A 24,612-nucleotide genomic window follows, 5' to 3' on the forward strand; every position below is an offset into this window, starting at 1 on the left:
TTTAGGGGCGAAGCTCCTTAAGGCGGCACCCGTTCGTCCCTCGTAGTCGTAGTCGTAGTAGTCGTAGTGCGTAACCAGTCTTACGCTTTGACCTCCAAGGTGGTGCCGGTGGGAGATTTTTCCTGTGCGTTGTTGAACAATAAAAAAATCGCAGCGTGCGCGTTAACTAAAAGCCGAATTCTTCTGTCTCTCATTCCCCATTAGCAGCCATTGGCATGTTCCAGTAGGAAACGTTAGTAGAAGTAGAAGTGTAAGTGTTAGCTAAAAGCCGACTTCTTCTGTCTCTCATTCCCATTAGCAGCCATTGTTTACCTCCAAGGTAGTGCCTGGTGAGATTTCTCCTGTGCGTGATTAAACAATAAAAATTTTGTTCAAAACGCCGTTGATTGATGTAATAAACCAACGAAAGACGCCAGATGTTTTGTAAAAGCAAAACGAAAGAACGCCAGATGTTTCTAAAGCAAAACGAAAAGACGCCAGCTGCTTAACGAAAGACGCCAGATGTTTTCTAAAGCAATGGTTTTCTAAACAATGAAAATTCACAGCGTACATGTAAAATTAAAGTGAGCTGCAAGTCGTCATAACTCATCGAACCTTGTATAAACGCGCCCGATCTCACGTCGGTGATGATGTACTGGGCAGAATTCACGGAAGATTCACGGTTTACCGATGAACCTCCGCAGCTTCGCCCACTAATCATCATTCACTCCGTGGATATGCTGTGATTTTTTTTAGTGTAGATAATCTGTGTCTTGACAGAAATCAATTCAGTTGGAAGTGCTGCCCGTGTCATCGTCCTCTTCTGCCTGCGTCCTTTTAGCGGCAAAGATGCTTTCAAGCACACACCGAGTAGGCCAAGAACAAGTTCTCCTCAAACGCAGAAGGGACATGTGGAAAATAGAGATGCTTACGAAATCAGTACTGGAAACGCACAGAACTTTCCAGCAGGTAATTGCCAAAGAAAATATCTACAACAACTCTCGGGGTGGCTCGCTGTCGATTGAGGCCAGGACGGGAGTATTGCGGACTAAGACGTACCGAGCCAAGTACGAAGGGATAGACAAGGGATGCAGTGCGTGTGAAAAGGAGCAGGAAACGGCTGAACACCTGATGCTTTTCTGTAAAGGGCTTCACTTTACAGTCCGAGGCAATGGGACAGTGAAGGCAAAATATACTTTAAACGGGTAAAAATAACCAAGAGGAGGTTAATTGATTGGTGGGTGCGAAAGCAGGAGTGAAATTTACTCATTTAGTCCTTCACTACATTGAGTTAGTACTAGTTAGTACTACATTATGACTTACGGATAGGTGGCGCAAGACCCCGCCCGATCGAAAGGGTACAGCCCCATCCCTCCATCCATCCATCCATCCATCCATCCATCCATCCATCCAGCCCCCAATGAAGGAAACTGTTGTATAAAAAAAATCCAAATAAAAAAAACTGGTGGAGTGATTGGTGTAGTTCTAAATCCTGCGCTATTCACTATACTGTGAAACCTGAGGAAGTGCGTAGCACGGGCACCCAGCGATTCCCGTTCGTAGAGTCCCCACTGCTCCTTTACCAAACCGCCAATGACACCGATGTTCGAGGTAAGCATTTAGGGTTTCCCCGGCACAAATAAAATCTTGTTAGGGAGGTCTGCAAGCTCGGTGTGCGACATGCGCGCTGCTTTTTGCTGCACTCTATCGACTTCCTGCTTGTTACGGCAGTTCAGGTACGTGTCGTGTGCAGCGAGTTCCGTCAGGTTGTTCCCCCTTCAGATGTGACGAAGCGCCGGAGGAGCGGTGGTGGGAGGAGCAATCGCGCACTTGGCGACGGGGTGGCGTCCTCTCTTGCGCGGGGCGGGTGTCAGCCTCATGTTTGCGAAGCGTTTTTATGGATTTTAAGCTAATTATTGCGATTACTTCTCGGTTATTTCTGTTAATTATATTGTGTTAGACCTTGTTCGTTTATTTTAACCCGGTTTTGAGCATTGCTAGCCTTGTTTTAGGCCTGTATTGAGCACTTGATTATCAGCGTGAAAATGTCACATCAGATCGACAGAAGACAAGCCGAGCCCCTCAGTACTACGCGCATAAACGTTGGCGAGAGCGAGTTTCGAACCTACGGCGATGCTCAGAAGCCGAGTCGATCCCAACAAGCACCCCTAGGGCTCTTCTGCTTTAGCACTTGGGCCGGCATTTTGACCTCGCCTCTTTTGCCGGGCTTCGCAATGACAGTTTCGGTTCAGATAGCGTGAAGAAGCAGAGAGGCCAGCTCTCCGAACTTTTCATCGCATCAAGAGCGAAAAATTTGTCGACGAAAGGGACACAGGACTGACAGAAAAGATGGCCTACTTGCAACTGAATTTGATAGGCACGATTAATCATCTGGACGACAACCACGCAAACACAAGAGCTAGTGCGCCTCTTATTAAAACGTGCAAACCAAAAAGCGAGACGGAAAAAAAAGATTTCATCTAAATCTTCCTGCCCATCAAACTTATTTGCAAGTAGAGCGTCTGTCCTGTCGGTCCTGTGTCCCTTTCGTCAACAAGTTTTTCGCTCTTGCATGCTTCTAGAAAGGCCACACCCAGTGGTGCACCGACTTGTTCGTGAGTGGAGGGGCAGGCCTCCCCCACTCCGTCCGCCGTGTATATATATATATATATATATATATATATATATATATATATATATATATATATATATATATATATATTGTTACGATGTGTCCCTGCAACAGGAAACCGACAGAAGCGGTAGACGAAGAAAAACAGAACGACAACGTTGCTCCTGCGACACCACGGTCTTTTGTGCCTCTGTGCTCATTAAACACCCGCTTTAAACCTTGCCTGTGCGAGTAACAGTGTGTGTGTGTGTGTGTATATATATATATATATATATATATATATATATATATATATATATATATATATATATATATATATATATATAGAGAGAGAGAGAGAGAGAGAGAGAGAGAGGAGAGGACACTTCATTCGCACTAAATTTGATGCGATTCTTCATATAGAGATACAATTTGGTTAGCAGTGTTCAATAATATTACAGAAAAAGTACAGTCACTTCTACGTAGCATACACTGGGACAACCATACATATACGTTCTCTGCGTGTAATAGTATTGCAAGCAACACGTTTTATACATTACCCACACCATTTTATGCTTGATGGAAAGTTCAGCACAAAGCAGTACGGACCACAAAGAATAGATGAGACAAGCACAGCGCCAGTGCTTGTCTCATTTATTCCTTGTGGTCCGTCCGGGTTTGCGCTGAAGTTTTCATGTTAAAAAAAAAAGCTATGTACCAACTAGGCCCAACAGAAGTCTTATTGAACTACTTTATGCATAAATACAATTGTGCCCATGGCGCCCTCCCCTGTTGCATATATTTGTATCATTCAATGTAATTTCGTTAACGTCCAGGAGCTGCTCACTAATAATTTCGTTTTTTAGTGTAGGCAGCAGTGACTGAACATTTTCTTTTCCGTATTTAGTAGTACACTTTCTTGCAGATATTGACGTTTGCGTATCTTATATTTTGCCTTGTTTGCTCCTAGTCGAAATAGTGTTTTTAGCGCATTGTTATTATTACTATTATTATATTACAATAAATGATAGCGTAGCATCCTTAAGTTCTTTTTAAGTAAAAATTTGTGGCATTAGGGTCGTAGTACATTCTTTATACTAATCGTATTTCTATTTGCAACTTTGCTTGGAAGGCGCTCCGGCCCCTCCAAGTAAATACGCCTATGCAAACGGTGTGAGCACAAATTTTCTCTTATAAAAAAAATATGGGTGATTATAACGTAAAAATACCCCGCGTTTTTTCCTTCCGCATTGGTCGTTAGCTGTTTATGATTGGTCGAAATTTTCTGGGTCATACACACGGCACCTGCTCGCAACGCGATGCAACAAATGATCCCGAAATGGTCCTCTGCGTAATAACCACTCAAGCGTGACAACATAAAAATTAAGAAAGTTCGCTATTTTCAATACGGCATATTTTTGGTCAGTGGTCTACCGCAGTTCGTCAAATATTTTTGGTGTGCCATAAAATGGCGTGCTTGTTACGCGACGTCACAAATCTGTGAAATCTCATGGTGTTAAAATGATGTGCGCACACTAAACAGCGCATTACTATGCTGAACAGTACCTAAACATTTCTTTTTTTTTTGGAATAGCCGGACAGTGTCTCATTCTGAATGTAGTTCAAGAAGGCTGCCCGCCGATCACATTGGCAGCGGTTATTTATAGCAGCTCGCTAGATGGATCCATATGAGTTTAATAAATATTTTCAGCTGTAGTGTAACGATGTTGAGCTGTTCGTGCACGTGTACAACTCTGTGAACTCACCCTTGCTGAGAGAGAGGGAGAGAAATAAACAGCGCTGCGCGTTCTTTGCTGTCCAAGCTGTATTTTGCCTTGTACAAGTCAATTCGAGATGGCTCTAGACCAGCTAGCCCGGCTGCCACTTCAGTCTCCTTAGTCCTGGAAACCCCGATCGCACGTTAAAGGGACACTGAAGGCAAATATTAAGCCGACGTTGATTGTTGAAATAGTGCTGCAGAAACCTCGTAGTGCTTGTTTCGTGCCAAGGAAATGCTTATTTTGAAAGAAAAACACGTTTTAGCGGTCCGCACGGCGCTACCGCACTTCAAATCACCCGCCTGAACGGACATTCTGACGTAGCAGTTGCCGTGCCCAACGTTGCCCGTCTTTACTGCCCGGCCGCCGACGCTACGGTTTCTTGCGCAACGGCGGCCATCAACCTTGCCAAGACGCAGCCACGGGCCGTTCCGAAACTGTATAGTTCACTGTAACGGAGCCTAGCTTAGCCAGCAGCAGCACTACAGTATCAACAGAGCGAAAATAGCGAGAGCCAAGCACACGCAGCAGTGCGCGATACCGAAACTACCACTGAGACGCGCACCTCGGCGAAAACGGAACTTTAGAACCTCTCGCGCCGTTACCCACGATAACGCCAGGAGGTTCTTTTTTCCATGAACAGAAACGAACGAGCAGCATTTTCTTATGTCTTGTGATGCACGGAAGGTTCTTTTTTTATCGCAACTAGTTTGATTACTAGTGGTTAGTTGTACTCGGGACTCCTGACGTCATCGGGACCATTTTCAAAATATCCCACTCGTGGCGCACATCGTGTCCTACATTTACCTTAATTTCTCGATTACTAGGGCGCTGCTGTTGATAATAATGTTGTTTTAGACGTTCTCGCACATTGACCTTTCACTGTTACATAAATTATTTGCCTTTAGTGTCCCTTTAAAGAACCCCAGGTGGTCGATATTTCCGGAGCCCTACACTACGGGTTCTCTCATAATGATATCGTGATTTTGGGACGTTAAATCCCTACAATTATTAGACAAAAAAACAGCCGCACCTCCCCGAAGGGGATCGTGAGGAAATGCGAATGCATTTGGGTGCGCCCGATGAGTGTGCGATTAATTATGAAGCGAGACGAGAGTATGCACGTAGGGGCGTAATGCTCGAGTTGCATTGTGTTACACTTCGTCCTAGTGGTATCGTTGGCGCGAGAGATTCGACTTCACCGACTTCCATCGCTATCAAGACACCAAAGCGCACGCTAGCTGCATGATATACGATATATAGGTCCGAGCGCGGAGAGGAGGAGCGCCCGAGCTTTCTCTCCGCCGAGCGAGGTCCGCGATGCGAGCGCCCTCACCGGGTACACTCCTCCTCTCCCTTACCCTCCGCCGCTCAACACATGCTCCGTTTGCTAGGCGCGGCGCAGCTGTTGCTAGGGGCGAGGAGGAGCGCGCACGCCGGCCAGGGACGCAGGACAACCCCCGACTAAGAAATGCATTCGCATTTAAAACCGTGGGCCTTGAGCATTTTCCTGGTCGGTATATAGATCAAGTTGCGGGACCAGCTTGCAAGCTGGGCTTCCCAATGTGCTCGAGTCGTCTGCCTTATTGCTCGCCTTGTTCGGAGCCGCCGCGATCGCTGCCAGCTACCATATGACAAGGAAGGCCAGGGAAGGAAAAAAAACTTTATTGGGCGAGTGAGTTTAGGCCCTTTACGGACCCTGGGCCAGCGCACGGCCCAGTGTCCGTAAAGAGCCCTGGGCCGTGCGGAAACTCAAGCGGAAGCATTCGTTAGCTCCCCCAATGTGGCCCAACTAAAAAAATGGGGGACGCTTAAGCTTCGCCTTTAACGGTTGAACATATCCGGCCCCATCCTCATCGCGCTTTATTTTGCTTGTCATTGTGTTCAGTCGCCCAGCCAGCCAGCCAGCCAACCACAAACACACACACGCACGCACACTAACACACACGCTAACACTAACACACACACACACACCTATAGTAAACGTAAAGGTTTCCGCCCTCTTCAACAGCACAGTGTACCCACTACGTGTGTGTAAGAGAATGCGCGCACTAATGTGTGTGCCTTTTGTAATGTGTGGCCGGCTTTAAACCACCAACTCGTTATGCAGTTCACATGCTGTGACGCCCGGTGGCAATGTACGCTTGCACCATGTTTTACTGCGATATTACATCTCGTACTGTGACGCCTGTACACTGGACGCGTAGGTTTCTGAAGCAGGAAAGTTACTTTCAGTGCTGTTCCAAGCAGTGGCGTGGTTAGGGCACCTCCTTTGTCCCGCCGAAGGCCGAGGTTCGATTCCACCTCGGGAATATTATTTTCTTTATTATCTGCATCCATGGCGATTTTTCGGTCACGAACAATGATGATTGTTCGCTCACGACCAATGATGCCGACACCGGAATTTCTGCGACACGGGCTCTTTAACGCTATCGCGTTAAAACATTCAACACTTCTGCACACTCATCGACTCATAGCAAATGGGATATAGAGCAGCGGCGATGCTATTCCTTTCCTATGAAAGAAAATAAATTTCTTGAAACAGCAAGAGCGTTTGATCGGTCCATGAAACGCTTACTGGTTCCATCCCGTATTTGCGTCGTCGATTATGTAAATTTCAGGCCAGACAGAGCAGAGTGAAATAATAACAGAGTGCTCTAACGTAAAGAGCCCCTACTCAGCCTTCTCTGTAATGCTGTAGCGCAAAGCGTCGCATAGGCGGCCTGCACCGCAGAGAACTTGCAGTGCGTGGTCGTGAGACACTGGAGACATTCCCCACAGCAGAAGCACAGGACAAATTCCGTTATATAGTTAAGTGATTCCTGTGTAGAAGTAAAAGTTCGCCTCAGGTCATGGTTTCCCAGTGTGCAGCCGACAGTGACCACTTTCAAAAGGGGGGGGGGGGGGGCTCCGCCTTCCTATCTCTTCTCAATGGGGAGGGGCTAGCGCCCCCCTATAGCCCCCCCCCCTGCCCCCAGTAGATGCGCCTATGGCGCACACCAACTAGCTCCACGTTGGTTCACGCTCTTCTACTGCTGTCCGTAACTGCCACACCCATTGCGTTTTTACCTTGTCAATAAATATTTCCTCGCTGAGGGCCAGGTGCTTAAAGAGGCGGGGGCGCTGTTTAAGGGGAAAGTTCGCTTAGGTATAGTCGCTCCCTGACTGGGCGCCACTATGCGCATTGCTTTTGATGCCTTGACGACTGTCTTGAGGAGCACGAGTCGTTTGAAACACCTAGCTGGTGTTGGAAAATAGCTGCGGAGCAACATGGCACGCCGACGGCATCGTTTCGTCGCTGTCGGCATTCGATTCGAAACGCGTGACAGCCCATTCGGCTTCCGTGCTTCTTCGATGCTGTGATGTAGCTTGCCGCTATAGCGCATGCCCGTACTTCTCGTGCTCGGAATCGTCGAGTTGTCAGGTTTCGTAGGGACGTCTTCGCGCCGGACGCGTGCTTACGACTGCCGAGTTCTGCGACGTGTCTCGAATGTCAGCTTTGATTTTATAGTTAGCGCAGTGTCTTCGTGTGAGTTTACTCTGCCGTACAGAGAGAAGGCGCTCTCCCGACAAAACTGGCCGGCGTCCACAACCCGCGCAAATTCGTTTGATTCCCGTCTCTCGTTGCCCACGCTCCTCCCTTCACTGTCGAACAAGAGTAACATTACAGAGTGAATTCATCGTATTCGAAATAAAGCTGCACCGGTTCACAAGGGCGGATCTATTCCTCGGCACCTTTCACCGTCTAGCAAACGAGTCCGATCACAAAGAAGTGCCCGCTCTGGCATCCCAGCTAGATTAAGCCGCGTCGTCATCTGCCTATTTTGCGTCCGCTGCAGGACGAAGTTGTCATGACGTTTGGCATGTTCTGAGCTGAAAGAGGCGACGACGACGACAAACAAAAAGTGTGACGACGCAGTGCTTCCAACACTGCTGGCACCTCTGCTTAGTTGAGCGCATCTTCGCTCTCTACGAAAGCCATATAAAGTCTTTTTCTTTTCCCCTTGTGTTCAACAGATTGCCCATCACTTCATTGCGCACACAAATGTGATGCAATACTGGGTATTTTTTTTCTGAGCGGAGCTTCTTTAAAGAGACTGCCTACCGTGCTTTATTGTTTTTCTGTTTTGTGTCGCAATCGAAGGCATTCCGCCTGAAGTGTCGGACCCTGCAGCGGTTTCTCTCGAAAGCGAGTAGAAATTTTTAAAGCGTAATTTTTCGCTCTACGTTCTGTCATCTTCAATTGGTGTGGGGACGCCCGCAACGCTGGTTACTGCACGCAGTGACAGTGGTTATGCCGGTTAAAGTCTAAAACTAGAATCACATGCAGTTTTTGCAGGTTGAATCAGATTTTGTTTGAGAAGGTTGGACACATTTCTTGAAACACCTGCATATATGTGACTGTACGTACCGTTTGTATGTGTATATGCGATTCATTGTATATACCATATAGTCATCACCCGGAGTAGCAAGGCAGACGACAGACCAGGCTAACCTCTCCGGGGTTTTCATTAAAAGATTATTATCTATCCCCTATACCTTCCTTGGCATTATTGTCTGTTAGTACTCATTAATATTGTGTCTAACAAAGAAAAAACGAGCCCTTAAAAAAGTCAGTTTCTTTCCTTTGTTCTCCTCTATGTTCTTTTAAGCTACAGGCGAAAATGTGGCCAGCTTCAAGCACTGATTCACCTTCTGACAGCAACCGCGAAGTGTCATACTGCGATCAATGAAGCTGTAAATGCTGGTATTTTCACAAAAAAATAAAATTGCCATTTAGGTCACTGTAAGCAGCACCTTGCAGCATGCTCATTAAAGTGCGCAAAGTAATACGACCGGCCGGCACACGTTGAATTTGCTATCGCAATCGAGTCCGATCGGGACCGTATTTTTCTATCGCCATTGGCCCCTTTGTAACAGCTGCGGAACTCATTCAGTCATCGAAAATTTTCATCCTCATGTGGCTCGATGGCGATCGAAAGTGCCCCGTGTGACAACCGTAGAAAATTTGCGCAATCGGGCTCGAGTGCGATAGCAAATGCACCAGGTGCCGGCCGGCCGTATTACTTTGCGCACTTGAATGAGCATGCTGCAAGGTGCGTGCCGCAGAGTGAAATGTTATTTAGCTACAACTCTGAATAAGACACGCGCGTGCATGTGGCTCTGTTGCGTTTGCCTCCAATAATATCACAAAGGTTGCGGCTGCATGCAGCTCTAAGCATTCTGGGTTGCTTCCCACAACTTGTGCTTCGTAGGGCTATATGTGCTAAACAGCGAGGTAGGTAAATTTGTGCATGCTAGTCGTGTCAACCGCGGCCCGTTTGTTAGATACGAACCGACAATAAATGAAGTTGCACGGTTGCATGCATTTCTTGCAGCAAAAATGCTTCTTTGCCGCAAGCATGCGCGAAAAGCCCACTTGATGCTTCAATTCGACGCAGAATGGCTCGTTATCTTTTACAAAAGCAGTGCGCTCGGCCCCCGTGGCTTCCATATAATATAGGTGGCCATATGTCAAACGATGCCGGCCGTCAGGGCGTTGTCCGAGGCATTATGAGGAGCGTAACATTTTTTCGGAGTAGTTATTTTGACATTTCGTACAGTCAGTGACGGAGCCGCGGCAGTATTTTACTGATTTCGTCGAAATGAAGTGCAAGAATAATAATTAAAAAAAAAAAAAGAGAGACGCGAACGCGGCTGCGATCTGTGCAGGAGAGGGCTGGCAGAGCAATCCAACCTTGCACGTCACAGGAATGCCTCCGCATGGCGGCGCCACGGTATGTCCTCGTGCCCAATAGTAAAAGGAAGGATTAAGGTGGCGGCAAAGCAAAGTGAGGGTTGGGAGGAGGGAAATGAGGAGGGGAGAAAGTAAAGCACAGCATAGAAAGAAAGAGAGAGAAAGAGATAAACAGATAGAATGAAAGTGGAAGCAAGAAGTAGAGAGAGAGGCAAAGATGGAAAGAGCGAGAAAGACAAACATTACATAGCGAGAGAATGAAAGAAATAGAAATGAACAGAGACAAAAAAAAGACGTAGAAAAAAACAGAGCGATGGGAGCAAGAAAGAGAAGCAAAGAAAGCCTTCAGGCTTGGCGCCCCTAGTGCGAAGCTGCCTTCATTTTTTTTTTTTTTTTTTTGTCAAGCGCGTCCGTTACCGTGTTCGAAATCATACAACGGTATTGCAATGCTGAAAGTATGCTGGTCGGTTTATAGTTCTTCGAGTCTTCTACTGAGTTTCCACTTGGGTTTGTTGGTTCAACGTAGTGAAGGGATGCGCAGATACCGACGAGGACGAAGAATACGCAGACGCAGCGCTGTGTTTTACGTATCCCTTATTCGGGTTTATTTGTATAAAATCGTCGTTTTTTCAACCCGCTGGTACATTTCGAGTCTTCATGCATTGTGTAGAATGCCGCAAGCTTCTCAAATATAAAACATCGTGTTTGTTAAAACCGACTATACCTGGCGACAACTTTCTGTGGCAGCACAGCCAAGGCTACGGAACCGAAGCACACACCTTTTTTACTACGCTGCTGCATGTAGTCCGGGAACGTTAACTTTTGTTGACTACGTAGCATGAACGAAAACATAAAAAGAAAAGAAATAGGTATTGTGTTCAAGACTTTTCGCATTGTAAGCAAGAAGGCTTATCCCGTGAAGAATTTTCGTTTTTTGTTGTTTCTAGTTTTCTGGCTTTCTGGTGTCGATTTCACGTTTTCCTGCGCCCGTAAACAATCGCCCACAAACGGACTACTTGGCGTAGTAACACATGTGCAGAAGCTCCGCCCTCGTAGCTTTGACTGTGCTGCCACAGAAAGTTGTCGCCAGGTATAGTATGCCGTCCGCCACCTTTCCGCTGGACACGCCTTGTAGGGCCCTTTTAACCTTCTCGCCTAGGTGTCAACATGGAACTCCAGTGCTCTCTTCGACATTGATTTTCGTCAAGTTTGTATCTATTCCCAACTGTACAGTTTGGAATAGAAAATTTATGCGTAAGTTCGTTCACTTGGATGCCCTGGAAGAATACTTGCATCAACGAAGCACTCGACAGGTTGTGTTCCGGCCGACGCGTAATTCACATGCGCCGCCACATTTGCCGCCGGCAAACATCGACCTTTCGGTTTTTTGCTTCGAGACGCGCGCGCGTGTGGAGAGAGGTGTTCTCTCTCTCTCTCTCCGGCAGACTGGAATGCCCGCTCGGCCCAAGCAAGCGATCAGCGGCGCACCTGTGTGTCGGCGGCTACGCCCGTTGAGAGAGCGCCTCCCGACGCCATGTTGGTCCGGCGGCATAGGTGACGTTCGTTTGCGGCCAATTTGAAATAAGCGTGCGTCGGGCGCTCACCGGTCGGCATGGGGTGGTCCCAACTGTCTCTGGGCCGCAAGGCGGGCTACCTGTTCGCGGCCCTCAGTCTCGTGCTCGTCTTCATCGCATTCACGACGCCTTACTGGCTCGCCTCGGACCCGCGCGTGTACAGCGCGCAGCTCCTGCAGCTCGGCCTGTGGGAGACGTGCTTCCGCAGCTTCGCCGACCCCAGGGACCTGAATATGGAGAAGTACTACGTCGGATGCCGGTGGATTTTCGCGTACGAGTACAACACGCTGCGGGACTTCATCGAGATCCGTGAGTTGTGCATTCCGCCGCCGTGACGCGTTTCCTCCGCTGTGGCCCCGCCTTCTTTAAAAGGGGGTCACGTGTGAATAACCGAAGGCGCTGCTTCCCTGGGGAGAAATGAATCCGTCAGTTGGGCCCTGACAATTCATCCAAATGACGCACTTGGAATCCTTTCAGGTCGACCTGTGCTAGCGACTTCTCTGTGCGACAGTCCATTGCGGTCTCGCCAAAAGGACTGACGAGTAGAGCGTTGTTTTTAGGTGCGGCCATGTACTGTCGGCCGCAGAAGTTTGCGGGATGTGCAGCGCGTGGCCGAGCGACGGAAAACTGCACTGCTGCGTCACCTACCGTGATGCAGCGGGTGTTGAGGCTATCGGCCGCAGCCTCCGCGATCAGATCCTGCAACAGCACGTTGTCTAAACGCGCCGTCGCTAATCGCCAAGGCCGATAGCCGCAACACCAGCCGCATCACGGTAGGTGACGCAGCAATGCAGTTTTCCGTCGCTCGGCCACGCGCTGAACATCCCGCAAACTTTTGCGGCCGACAGTACATAAACTGTGTCGCTACACGTGCCGTGTAGTGTAACGTCGGCTACTGTTATCATAATTAATCTAGCTAAGCCGGCCTGCACGATGAAAAACTGTTATGCATCAATCATATCGGCGTTGTCTTGAATGTTGCCCAACTACAACCGAGGCCTGCATCTTCATAAAGGGTTCTCCATGAAGGGGGGGGGGGGGGGGAGTTTCACCCCCCTGTTAGTCGAGCCCGAAAGTACACAAGCTTTGCAGTGGATGCAAAAATGAAGCGTGTCGCTCGAAAGGCCTGTCTTTGGTCCCCGGCTTTCCAGTGGTGAACACTTCTTGGAGTGCAACGCCAGGAGTCCTCGGCCGCCATTGTTGTCTAAAACCTGTGTGGCCGTAACCCTGAATTCTAAATTCTAAACAATGACAGGAGAGGTCCGAATGAGTGAATGCCCCCCTTAAATGATTAAGGGGGGCGGGGCCGCCTCCTGTGCGCACGCCTGTGTGTACCCAGCTGTCATATATACCCACCTTTCAAATACTACAACTCCATGCATGCATTAGTTGTCATTGATTGATCGAGATTAAGGTTCGGCATTGAAATACGAATCAGTACGCTGCATCCACCACTTGCTTTCAGCATGTTGAGCATTTTCTCCGTGATCATAGAAACATTAATTGGTCGTTCCGTGGCCTACAATGCTAAATATCTGGCGTATAAGGGATGGTGGGCAAATGGCTTGGCATGTAGCCTGTGAGCACAATGTGCCATTGGGATATAATGATCGAGCACCAATTAAAACCGGAAAATTCTAAACGTTTCTGTTGATAGTTCGGCGCTTGTCTTCTCTGTTTTGCTCTTGTAGTCTCGCACTGTAAATTTCAGTATGACTTCTTTCATCACGCTTGAATTAAGTCTGTGAGGTCTTTAATCATCAGCGCATCCACCTCTTTGTGATTAGTGGCTGTTACTGAATGTGTTTACGGTCTGAATTCAGCATAGATGGTGCAGAAGGCGCTGTATCATAGGCTCTGAAAATATATTGAAGTGCAACCAACTTAACATTGTGCAATGTACGCGATGTTGACAGCAGCTACACCAGTTTCTTTTTGTCTACAGGAGTGGGGCTTTCGACCATTCCAACATGATATGAGTAAGCATTTGTAAATGCTTCTCTCAGCCATAAGTAATTGTTGCAATACCACCATTGCTTGTGGAAAATTTGAAGAAAACAATGTGCATTATTCATTAGCATAGCCACAGGGAGGGTATGGGTGTTCTGCCTCCCTGGGCCCTCAAACAAATTTTTGGCTATGCCCCTGGTGCAATTAGTGCAACTAGCCCTCCTTACAGTCTGCCTCTGCAAGATTTTTATGCATTTCAGAAGTGGGTAGGTTTGTAGGTGAAGTTCAGGAAATTTTCCATAGATCTTCCGTGCAACAGTGTCCAAACTGGCTGATGCCATCGAGCAATATCACTGCCTTTTCAATTCATCGGCCAATACGTTCCTGCCCTGATTTGTTAACAATTTCAACCGAGAAATTCTAAAAGTTATAGAAAAAGTCATTACTTATCTTTCATTTGGTCATACCAGTTCTTTATGGCATTTATAAATAAAACTGCATCTTTTTCAGCCCCAAAATACAGTTTGTGTGTTACAATTAGGAAATTTGGTGTATGTGAGGTGTGTATCAGACATACAAAAACTCTCAACAGCCGAACGCTTTTATCTATCTCAGAAAAATCATTCACTGGATAATGTCAGGTTTAAATAAGCAGCGTCTGTAGCTGCATATGAACGTCAGTTAAAAGCGTTTCTGTATAAGGTGGAGAGGTGTATACACCTGTGGAGAGGTGTATAAAATTGCCTTTCAACCAGGTTCATGCGTTTAGGGTGCAGCAGCTGGACGCTGATCTGCGAGGCATGGCACATGACCACTGCTAAAGCTCATCCTATGGCCTCTTGTTCTGTGCAGCATTCTTTGTGGCGGTCCAAGTCTTCTTTACCATCGGCTTCACGCTGCTGCTCCTCGCCTGTGTCCTGCTGCTGGCCATGCATATTTGTCTGCCCTCAGCAAGAACTCTGCAGTTGCTCAAGATTGTTATCGCCCTACTTGTGGCATCAGGTAATGTTTTTGAGTACCTAGAACCACGTATTTGATTTAGGACACAAGTTCTGCTGATTATTGCTAAATGCATCTCTGTCCATGTGCCGAGGTTAACGTTTTTTTTATCATAAGTAACTAAGCAAAGCCATGCATTTGATGGGAATACAGCCCTTGTCAATTTGCTGAGCAAGTGCTTTTCTCCATGTTAAAGTTAACATTAACAATGTTTCATAATACATTTTTTTCCAAAACAGGTTTAGGCAGGGATAACTACATATTTCAACCTCACATCTCACCGCGAATCACTAGTACTAGCAAAGTTGGAGAATTCAAGTGCAGAGCTGAGACTTTGAGAACTGGCTCTTTTTGTTTTGCACAGAATTTATGCCTGATATCACTCAACGGGCAATTTTGCCACCATTAACTGCAGCTTGGGCTTCCACTCCTTGCTGTAATTATATGTTTTGAGCATCATAGTTATTATTATTATTGTTATTTCAAACTGTTATCACATATTTTATGGATTCTGAATCTGATGCTTGTTACTATTTAATGTGACATGGCAGGATGCTTTTCCATTGCAATTGATACCTATGCATATCCCATTAATATGAAATTATGTAATTTCTAATCATGCTCTGTAATTATTTGCTTATTGGCATTGAGGGTACTGTGAGAAAAAAATGAATAGAAGTTGTGCCTTTCAAGGTGATATGAATGACAAGACACAGAATTGATCATGCAGCCAGTTTCTGTTCAACACAGTCACATGAAGCCAAAAAAGGTATACGGGTGATTATTTGTAAATGAAAGTAAACAACAGTTGCTGATAATGGGAGCCACATGCATAACCACTGCATTAGTTGCAGCAGTGCAACTTCGAAAATAGCAGAATACTCAATACCGCTACCTTGAAACCATCCAACGCAAAATTGTTTGCACTCGATTGAGCAAAAAGCAAAAAGTTAATTCCAAATTCATATAAGACACTGAATGCTTTCTTTGCAAACATTAAAGAAACCGACAACTGGTCAGAACGTGTGATTAGATCTTGGCAGAAATAAGAAGACCGTGAATTATAGTGACAGATTGAAGCATCCTTTTTGCGATTTGAGCAGGATTTGTATTTTAAAATCACGTGTAAAAGTCACAAGAAACCGGTATGTCACTCAGCCTGGCGGAAGAGCCTTGAAGCTGGATCATGAAGTTGTTCACTTTGCTAACATTGCTGTACGCAGTCTGATGCTTTCATGCACACCACATTTAGTGCTCAATATTAGACTATGTATGTTATTATTCAACCCCGCTCTATTCTGTGCTGCTTACGAGGTAAAAAGGACATTGCACGCTAAAAAGCGGCTGTACCTTGGCGGCAACTAGTGGAACATGTTGAGCCGCTGCGCATGCGCGTAGAGTGCATGCATCCGCAGAGAACTGCCGCGCAGAAACATGAACTGCTCTCACGCCCACCTCCCACTGTTTGCGGCATGCGTTGTGTGTATACGACTTCATAATCGCCTTAGATTGAAAATTTTTATTATAAATGTTTTGTGGCGTTTCACCCATTACCATTCCGTAATTACACTCTGACCCGTGAGCTTTCTGCTGCAGTAAAGAAAACAGGTTGTCGGTCCCTTTACGGAGTGAAAAATTCTTCATCATCACCCATGGTGTTAGCCAATCATGTCTATCCAACACATTGAACTGTGGGACACATCCTCATACTCCTTATGATCAGTATCTATCAATTTTCTATTCTTTTTACCTTTTGTGGTTAGCTGGGTCATTCGTCAGAAATTATGGGTTGTATGAAAGGAATGGTCAATGACAAAATAATAAATACTACTACAGTCTTGTATTTTAAGCCAACAGCTAGAATCTTGGTTGAGTCGTACACACTTTCATTGTGATGGAATGGTGCTCAATACAAAAGGTGTTTCCTACATTTAGATGTGGAAGCTCTGTTTTCTTCTTTATTGCCTTTGTTTCATATTTTACGTTTGCACTAATTTTTCCATCCCAGTTTTTTCAAGCCATTCTTGCCAGAAATTAAGAAAATATGATGCACTGTAAAATGCATCAAAGAAGTACACCCTTTATGCAGAATTGCTTATATAGAAAGAAAAGAATATGATAAATATATTAATTACTCAGCAGTTCCCTGGAGAGTAAATTATTCAGCTTTAGAATTGCACTCATCCAGTGGTTGCATGTGCTCACCAGGTATAAATTTATTACTTTATATTGACGTATTCTGGTTTTTCCGTTCATTGCAAACGACTTTCACTGGCTAAAGCTTCTGGAGTAGGTTTGAATGTTCCGATCAAACGCAAGATGCATATGATTGAGTTCATCCTAGAACATACATGAGCGCCAGCAATAATGCTGGGATATACAGTGACACATGTATAAATGCAGAGTAGATCATTGACGAACAGAACCCATGCTTACCACTAGAATTGTACGGCGAGTGTTATTTGCCTGTACTGTGAGCATCACTTTCTTTCTAGGGCACGAGTGCAGCAATTAGAGTGTTGAGTTTTTACCAATTCCTGCATTTTTCATGGTCACAACCACATGACTGTATGAAATATTTTGCAGCAAAATTGTCATAGGAATATTACAACCTTTTTCATGCAGCACTGAACACTGACATGCAACAGTGTGCTTAATTCTAAATGTTAAATCAGGGAACAGAGGGAGCCCAAGTTCTTGCTTGGAATGGTAATTATCTATAGTTATAAACTTAAGATCGACTTATAATTACGAGCTAGACGTGGGTGAAAAAAACAAGTTGCTTCCAGTGGGAAAAGAACCTCTGCATCATGCGTGCTATGGACAACTGTTCGGCTGCGGTGCTCGCTGTTCTCCTTGCTTTTTATAAGCTGTCCAAAGGTTATTACTGCCAGAATATTCGTTGATATGTTTCAAAATATATTCGTAGCGTAGGTTCGCTACCCTATGCCAAACTTCTGTAATGAGCAGTATGCGTGAGTGAACATGGTTTAAGATGAAGCATCCAGCGCTGTTCTTTCCAACCATAGAGTTTCATACTATAGAACTAGAGGGTAATCTGGCACTGCGATCGTTCAACCACCATGGGAATGATAGGAAGTACAGGCTTCGGATTGGATTTCATTAGCTAGCAAACTTTCTATGGATCTTTTTCTACAGTTTCAATTTCGTTCTTCGCACACCATAGAGTTTCCTACAATACTTACTAGAGGGAACTCTGGCGCTAGTGTCTATGGGAGCTGCAATGCATCGCGCTTCAGCCAGCATGGGAATCATGGGTAGTACACGGATTTGTCTAAACTTCGTTCTTTCGGCTCCGTTTGGCTCCGCGTCGCCTGCATCCGCTTTGTCGAAAAACGAAGTTCAGCAAAAATCAGCAGTTTCACTTCACCACTTTAACTTCTTTAGGCTCACCAACTCAAATCTGATCACGAAGTTCACAACGATCCATTCTTTTATCCGAAAGAAAACCAAAACATAGCAATAAACAAAGCCACAAGTGCGTTCGAAGCCCACAAGCACGAAGACTAGGCAAATCCGTGTACTACCCATCATTCCCATGGTGGCTGAACGATCGCAGCGCCAGAGTTCCCTCTAGGTCATTTTAGGAAACTCTATGTCGCACACCAGCTGCATCCCACCACACTTATGAGTACGGTGTCCTCTGGATTGTGTAGTGGGGTGTGGCGTAAAGCACTCAGTCGATGCCTCTGTTGTTGAAGGTGACTGCAGCGGGCTAGGTCTCTTGGTTTCTTGTCGTATGCCAGTGTAGGAAACTGCATCGAGTTCACATGTTTTATATATATATATATATATATATATATATATATATAAGCGTTTTGCCAAGAAGTGTACATATCGGCTGCAAAACGACGGTGAAGCAAAGTAGACACCGTCACACTCATCTGACTTGGCCTTACAGAGGAACGAGAGATGTGTTGTGGCAGACTGCTGGGACAGATGCGCCTAGTGTCACAGCAGATGATAGGTTAAGTGTTTCTCACTTGATGCAGTATTTTTATGTCCATAAATACATTATACGTATTTTCAAAAGAAAAACATGCGTGTATGTTTTCAAGTGCTGGTTAAAAAATAATTCATTATTTGGTGACTCCAAATGTTAAACACAATTGCGGAGCAATGCATACCCTGGTGGTTGAAATTGTCCAGGATTCACTTAAATTTCATGGTCACGCAAACTTACTGCACCAAGTTTTACATATGGAAGAATTTAGGAAATTTTAATTGATAATAACCTCATGACATTTTGTTTAAAGCTCGGTAAACAAGTGCTGCGAATCTCGAGAACGAAATCCATCCGAAGAAAATCCGAAGCCTGTACTTCCCATCATTCCCATGGTGGTTGAAGCGCCACTCAAGGCATAGACACTAGCGCCTGATTCCCCTTAGGTTATATAGTATGAAACTCTGTGTTCTCCAGTATTTGGTCTTTTCATCCTCACTTGTTCATCGAGTCATTCCAGGGTGTCCAGATAGCATCCTTTACCGACAGTCTTCCTTTGCAGAAGAGAGGATGTTATGAAACTTCGGGAATGAAACAGAATGACCTTTTCATTGGACCTCACTAATACTGCCCTCTGTGGTCATGGTGACTGATCCTTGGTTGCCACAGCAGAATCATAAAGCCATTCCTAGTTATGTTTCCTGAGTTTTTTTTATTGGCTGTAGCCCGTGGGTGAACATGGTTTAAGATGAAGCATCCAGCGCTGTTCTTTCCAACCATAGCGTTTCATACTATAGAACTAGAGGGTAATCTGGCACTGCGATCGTTCAACCACCATGGGAATGATGGGAAGTACAGGCTTCGGATTGGATTTCATTAGCTAGCAAACTATCTATGGATCTTTTTCTACAGTTTCAATTTCGTTCTTCGCACACCAGCTGCATCCCACCACACTTATGAGTACGGTGTCCTCTGGATTGTGTAGTGGGGTGTGGCGTAAAGCACTCAGTCGATGCCTCTGTTGTTGAAGGTGACTGCAGCGGGCTAGGTCTCTTGGTTTCTTGTCCTATGCCAGCGTAGGAAACTGCATCGAGTTCACTTTGCTGTGAGGCGACACGTTTCTTGCATGGCTGTTAGAATCTCGTGGCAAACAGTTTTTTAGTTGCCATACATGGCTCATAGTTGCTTCATAAACTGTCAGGCAAAGTCTGGAACAAATCATTTCATTAACTTCTTCCAAAATGGTGGTCTTCCTCAGTGGTTAGCACCTTCGACGGTCTTTAAAAGATCACTGATCTTTTTCCTTATGTGTCCACAACTTGTTTGTTGGAGTCTTCGCCTCAAACTGATATCCCAAAAGCTCTTTGTGATGTCTGATATATTTTCATAAAAGCAACAAAACATCTTCAGAGTTTCATGCAAATCTTCTCTCATTTTGATCTGCAGGAAAAATCGCCAAAAGCAGTTGGCAGAAGCTCATACTAAAGTGCATAACAACACAAATATACATAGGTGGAGTTGTTTTGCCAGCTGGCAGACTAAAATGGGCTGCTAGAGGGCAGTACAAGTTGAATTTAAATGGAATTTTATGTTATGTTTGCAAGCTATTTAGATGACTCGGTGCTTCTTTAGGAAAGTTCGTAAAATGAAGGGATATCGGACTAAGTAGTATTGTTTTTCCTGAGAAGCTCTACATGCTTCACAATGAATTAATCAGATTGATCTCTCGTGATAAACAAAAATTGAATGTGCAATGAATAAACAATTATCACATTGCAATAGGGGATTATATTATGTCTGGTCAACGCAATATATTTTATGCCACATGATAGAGGAAACTAGGAAATGACATGCATATTGCAAGACACAAAAGGCCTGTCATGGTTCTTTTGCTGCCCAAAATGCAAGCAGCTTGCCTAGGACATGGTTGTAGCATCTGTTTTGTGTCCTTCTAATACTGCTAATCTTTTGCGTTTATTTCTAGCACATAAAGCAAGATCATTCTGCACCATAGTGCGCAGGAAGATATGTTCAGATATTGCACACTCCAGTTCTGCATCAGAATACTGATAGCTAACCTCGTGTTTCGATTGCAGCGGTGTGCAACACAATCGCAGTCATAACGTTTGGCGCACGTGGTGATGGCCGTGATTGGATGCCGGACCCTGACCACAACTTCTTGTCATGGTCCTTTGCCCTGGGTGTGATAGGGGCTTTCTGCACCTACGTTTCGGCTGTGCTCTTTGCTGTGGACAGTCGACGCATGGCACGCAAACTGGACGAACAAGAGCACCAGCAACAAGCCTTTGGCATGAATCCAACACACACCATGGGTGCGCCACCCCAGACTCGTGCCTGAAAACATCAGTGACTTTGCTCGCATACATTCGTGTGAGTGGAAAGGGAACAGTGCCTGGCAATGCAGTGACAGCCAACGAGGACACTTGATTGGTTGGCTTCAAGGCATCTTTGTGGTGCATGTGTTGCTGAAACAGGCAATTCAAAACTGGATTCCTCGGTTCTTCAGCTCAGTGCAGTGTTCCCTTGCTCTGTTTTATTTGATTTGCATAACACAATGGCAGTGTATAGCGCATGAATATCTTGAGCAGCATAGCTTCATCTCGGCTTACAGCAGCTGACAATGACCAAATCAACCCTAAGGAAGGGCTCAGCAGATGTGCCACAATTCGTTAGCAGATTGAATAGAGGCCTAGATTAAATTATTTCTCTCATAATGATGTTTAAATATGTATTAGCACATGAAACAACCTGCCTAACTCGTAAACAACAGGATGCTCAGTCTGTCATCATTGAAACAGTTAAAGAATGCTCAAAGGATTCAAATGAAATGTAGAATGCTTTGTGCTGTAAAATTTTAAAACCACTTGTAAAGCTTGAGGTGTTCTGTGGAGCTGTCAAGTTTGTGGAAACCACAGTAAGACTTGCTGCGATGTAAACTTGTACCCGAGTGAATTTCTACGATCCACTTTCGTATTTTCTAGAGTTTCATCCATTAAAAAAAGCGAGAAAATTCGTAGTGGATATTTATCGTTGTTTTTTTGTGGTGCTTTTTACAGCTTTTCTATACCTCAGCAAACTTGGTGGTTCATTCATGATGAACTAGGCTCTGAATGGGGGCATAGTTATTTGCAATTGACGTTCCTCAATTCTCCAAGTTATAGAAATGTAGTAAAGAAAGGTGGTGCTTTGAGAGTTGGAAAACCCTACAGAATCTTTTTTAGACGTTAGTAGATACATTGCACGTAGGTTCACTGTGTCACAATAACCAATGCACCACTGTGAGCAGGGAAGTAATAATTATTGTGACGTATTTTAAGGTTGGAAGGCTCCAATCATCATGTAATAACTTGGAGACTTGCGTCATTCCAAAAGGAAGCACTATTCTTCGAGAAAAGTGATGTCATAGATATTCACCCTGCTTTATGATCTGACCTTATGATTCTAAAATTTAATGTGAAAAGGTACTTTTTATGGTGTCTCAGATATTTTACACAAATTATGTAACATTGTTTTACCTGTTTATATGTCATTGACATATAATACATAGTATATCTATGGGGAACTCATCATATTTTTCCTGAGTTCAGTTTTTAATCTAGGCATTTCTTACGAGCACTAACACATCACTGTCCGTGGTGCTTACTTATAAAGGAAATTTCCAGCAAAAGAAGGAAGCGTTTTCCCACATTGTGCATCGGCTTATCTTTGAAGGCTCCTTATTTCCAGAAGTAGTAGTGCTAATGTGCTGACGAATAACTCATTCTTACAAAGACAATGTGATGCTAAGTGCTCTAAAAGAATCTTCACACAGTGCATTTTGTCTGCAAAGGAATCGCATGGTCTAGTTATCAACTTGTTCCGCTGTTTGGGCTTTGCCTAAAAAGGCATGCATAAAAATCGTGATGATAAACACTGTAGCCTACCATGAAAAAAAAAAACAAGAAATAATGTATGAGATTATTTGGCCAAAGTTCTGTATGTCATATCAGAAGCATTCTGGATGCCAGGTAACTTAGTGTGGCATCCCCACTTCAGATTATGCCAGCTTAACACAGCTTTGCTTTTAAATAGTCCTAGAGTCTCTAAAAGTATATAATTTGCAGCTGTGATGACCTGCAGAATTTCGTGGCCAGCACTCGGTCTCTAAAAGCACAGTGATGTGATGGAGATAGAATTCCTTTGTAAGACTACATTAGGATATGCCTTCACACGTACTACCAAGACGGTGTCCTTCACTACCTTAGCTACTAGCATCCTTGCATTCCAACTACAAGTTATTTCTGTAGGCATAATTTCTTTGCTATTTCTGCAGCACAGCAACAAGTCTTGTGCTTTGGAACATTCCAGCTTGCATTCCTTTTTTAACAAAGTCAAATTAGCGCAAATGAAGACGGACAGAAAGCCGAGGCACACAAGGACAGGCACTGCTACTGATGCCTGTTTATTGTGAAAAATGCCCACTTAAATATATACATTCTGTCACGCATGCGCCATGACACGGCATGAAAACTATGATATAAGAATGGCCCAATCTTTGTCAGCGCAGCTTCAATAGGACTGCATTCTTCAGAATACGCTTTAATGCAAAGCGCTCTTTGATCTGTGGTTTTATCATGTTACTTTCTGAGGTGTTTTCATGATGTGTCACGGCGCATGCACGACGGAGTGTTTCGGTGGGAGTTGTCATTTGCACCTGTCCCTGTCTGCCAAGTTGTCATTTGTGCTAATCTCAGTTTGTTGAAATGCCGGACCAACCAGCACAACAGTCTGGCCTACTGCAGATTACATTCCAATGTGGTGTTTTACTCTACATGCAAATGTCCAACTAGTGCACTACCTGTCGTGTTGTCAGGGCGCCCACACACATTTTATCTTGCACTTCCGTCCTGCTGGTATGATTTGCTCTGTGATTTCTAATTTGAATCTCAGCCTGATTGTGTCATGTCAATCCAGCTTCGTCTTTTTATGGCAACCCAATATTACCATTATCGGGTGGCCTTTGTTCTCCTGAGCTTGTCGGACTGCAACTACTTTGAGTTGAAAAGCAGAGTGATTTCTTTATACTGTTCCATTGAAGGATGTTCTGGACAAGCAATTCCACAGGAAATGTGCCTCACTGCCCTATCCGTCCATTAAACTCTGTGCCTGCATGTAATCAAAGGCTCTATTTTTGAACGTGTTCAGAGTGTGTGCGTGCCAATGTGCTTTTATATAGTAGGTTGTGGCTGGTGCCATGCTGCTAGAGCTTTTTGTAGCAGAAAAATTTACACAAGTTGTGCACCATTCTTGCACAGTGATTATCCCTGCAGTTTTGTTTCTGTGGGAACCATCTGTAAATAAAATAAATATTGTGCCGCCTGTTGTTTTTATGTTGCCGCCACCTCATGTGAAATTTTAGCGGAAGCATTGCTCAAAGCAAGAAAGAATGCCTTCATGTCCGCACTGGGTTGTGTCTTGAGATGCACTTGTCATAAACTTGTATGGCCGTGGTGCTTGTCTCAAATCATTGTGCTGGCACGTGATGTATTGTTTCCCCTGTTTCTGCAGAATAAAGACGTGATGACAAGCAGGGATTCGCTTCATTTTTAAGAAGCAGCTACTGATCAGAATATTGAGCAACTTCTGTCATTAGGGATTTTTCGAACAGGGGCCCCACTGCGCTTTGCGTGTACTGGCTTTGGGTCGAGCTGGAGGTAACACCACTGCAGAGTCCAACATGAGTCCGCCTGATTTCGGGTGTATCAGTTTATAGCTGACCTGCGAATTTTCTCTGCAACTTGAAATGGTCCAACCCACTTGGGCGGTAGACCTGCCGCAAAGGCCGAGCTGGCGTCACGGGGCGCGTGATTACAATGCGCTCGTTCATGCTGCCCTTTGGCTTGCCCTTACTAGGCAGACGTGTCACGTTCCAGTAAGGTAGAGAGGTGGGCGAGTTGGAATTGACTAGAGAGTCGTCTCCCATTCGTTCGTTGCCTGGAGGCGCCTTTAAATCTTGCGAC

General features: G+C 45.0%; 1 protein-coding gene across 2 annotated transcripts in view; it reads left to right on the forward strand.

Moving 5' to 3' along the window:
* The window catches only part of LOC119384105 (uncharacterized), a 96,799-nt gene extending 72,617 nt beyond the window's left edge, over positions 1-24,182 (forward strand). Inside the window, exons 1-3 of one of the 2 annotated variants that reach the window (XM_037652400.2) lie at positions 11,601-11,988; positions 14,482-14,631; positions 20,689-24,182. In XM_037652400.2, coding sequence (XP_037508328.1) covers positions 11,718-11,988; positions 14,482-14,631; positions 20,689-20,951 — 684 coding nt within the window. In that variant the 5' untranslated portion in view covers positions 11,601-11,717 and the 3' untranslated portion in view covers positions 20,952-24,182. Of the gene's footprint in view, positions 1-11,600; positions 11,989-14,481; positions 14,632-20,688 lie in introns of those variants that run through there. The other variant, XM_037652399.2, reaches the window with a different exon arrangement.
* The last annotated feature ends 430 nt before the right edge of the window (positions 24,183-24,612 follow it).

This window comes from Rhipicephalus sanguineus, chromosome 2 (genome assembly GCF_013339695.2).
Source record: "Rhipicephalus sanguineus isolate Rsan-2018 chromosome 2, BIME_Rsan_1.4, whole genome shotgun sequence".
NCBI lineage: Eukaryota > Metazoa > Arthropoda > Arachnida > Ixodida > Ixodidae > Rhipicephalus > Rhipicephalus sanguineus.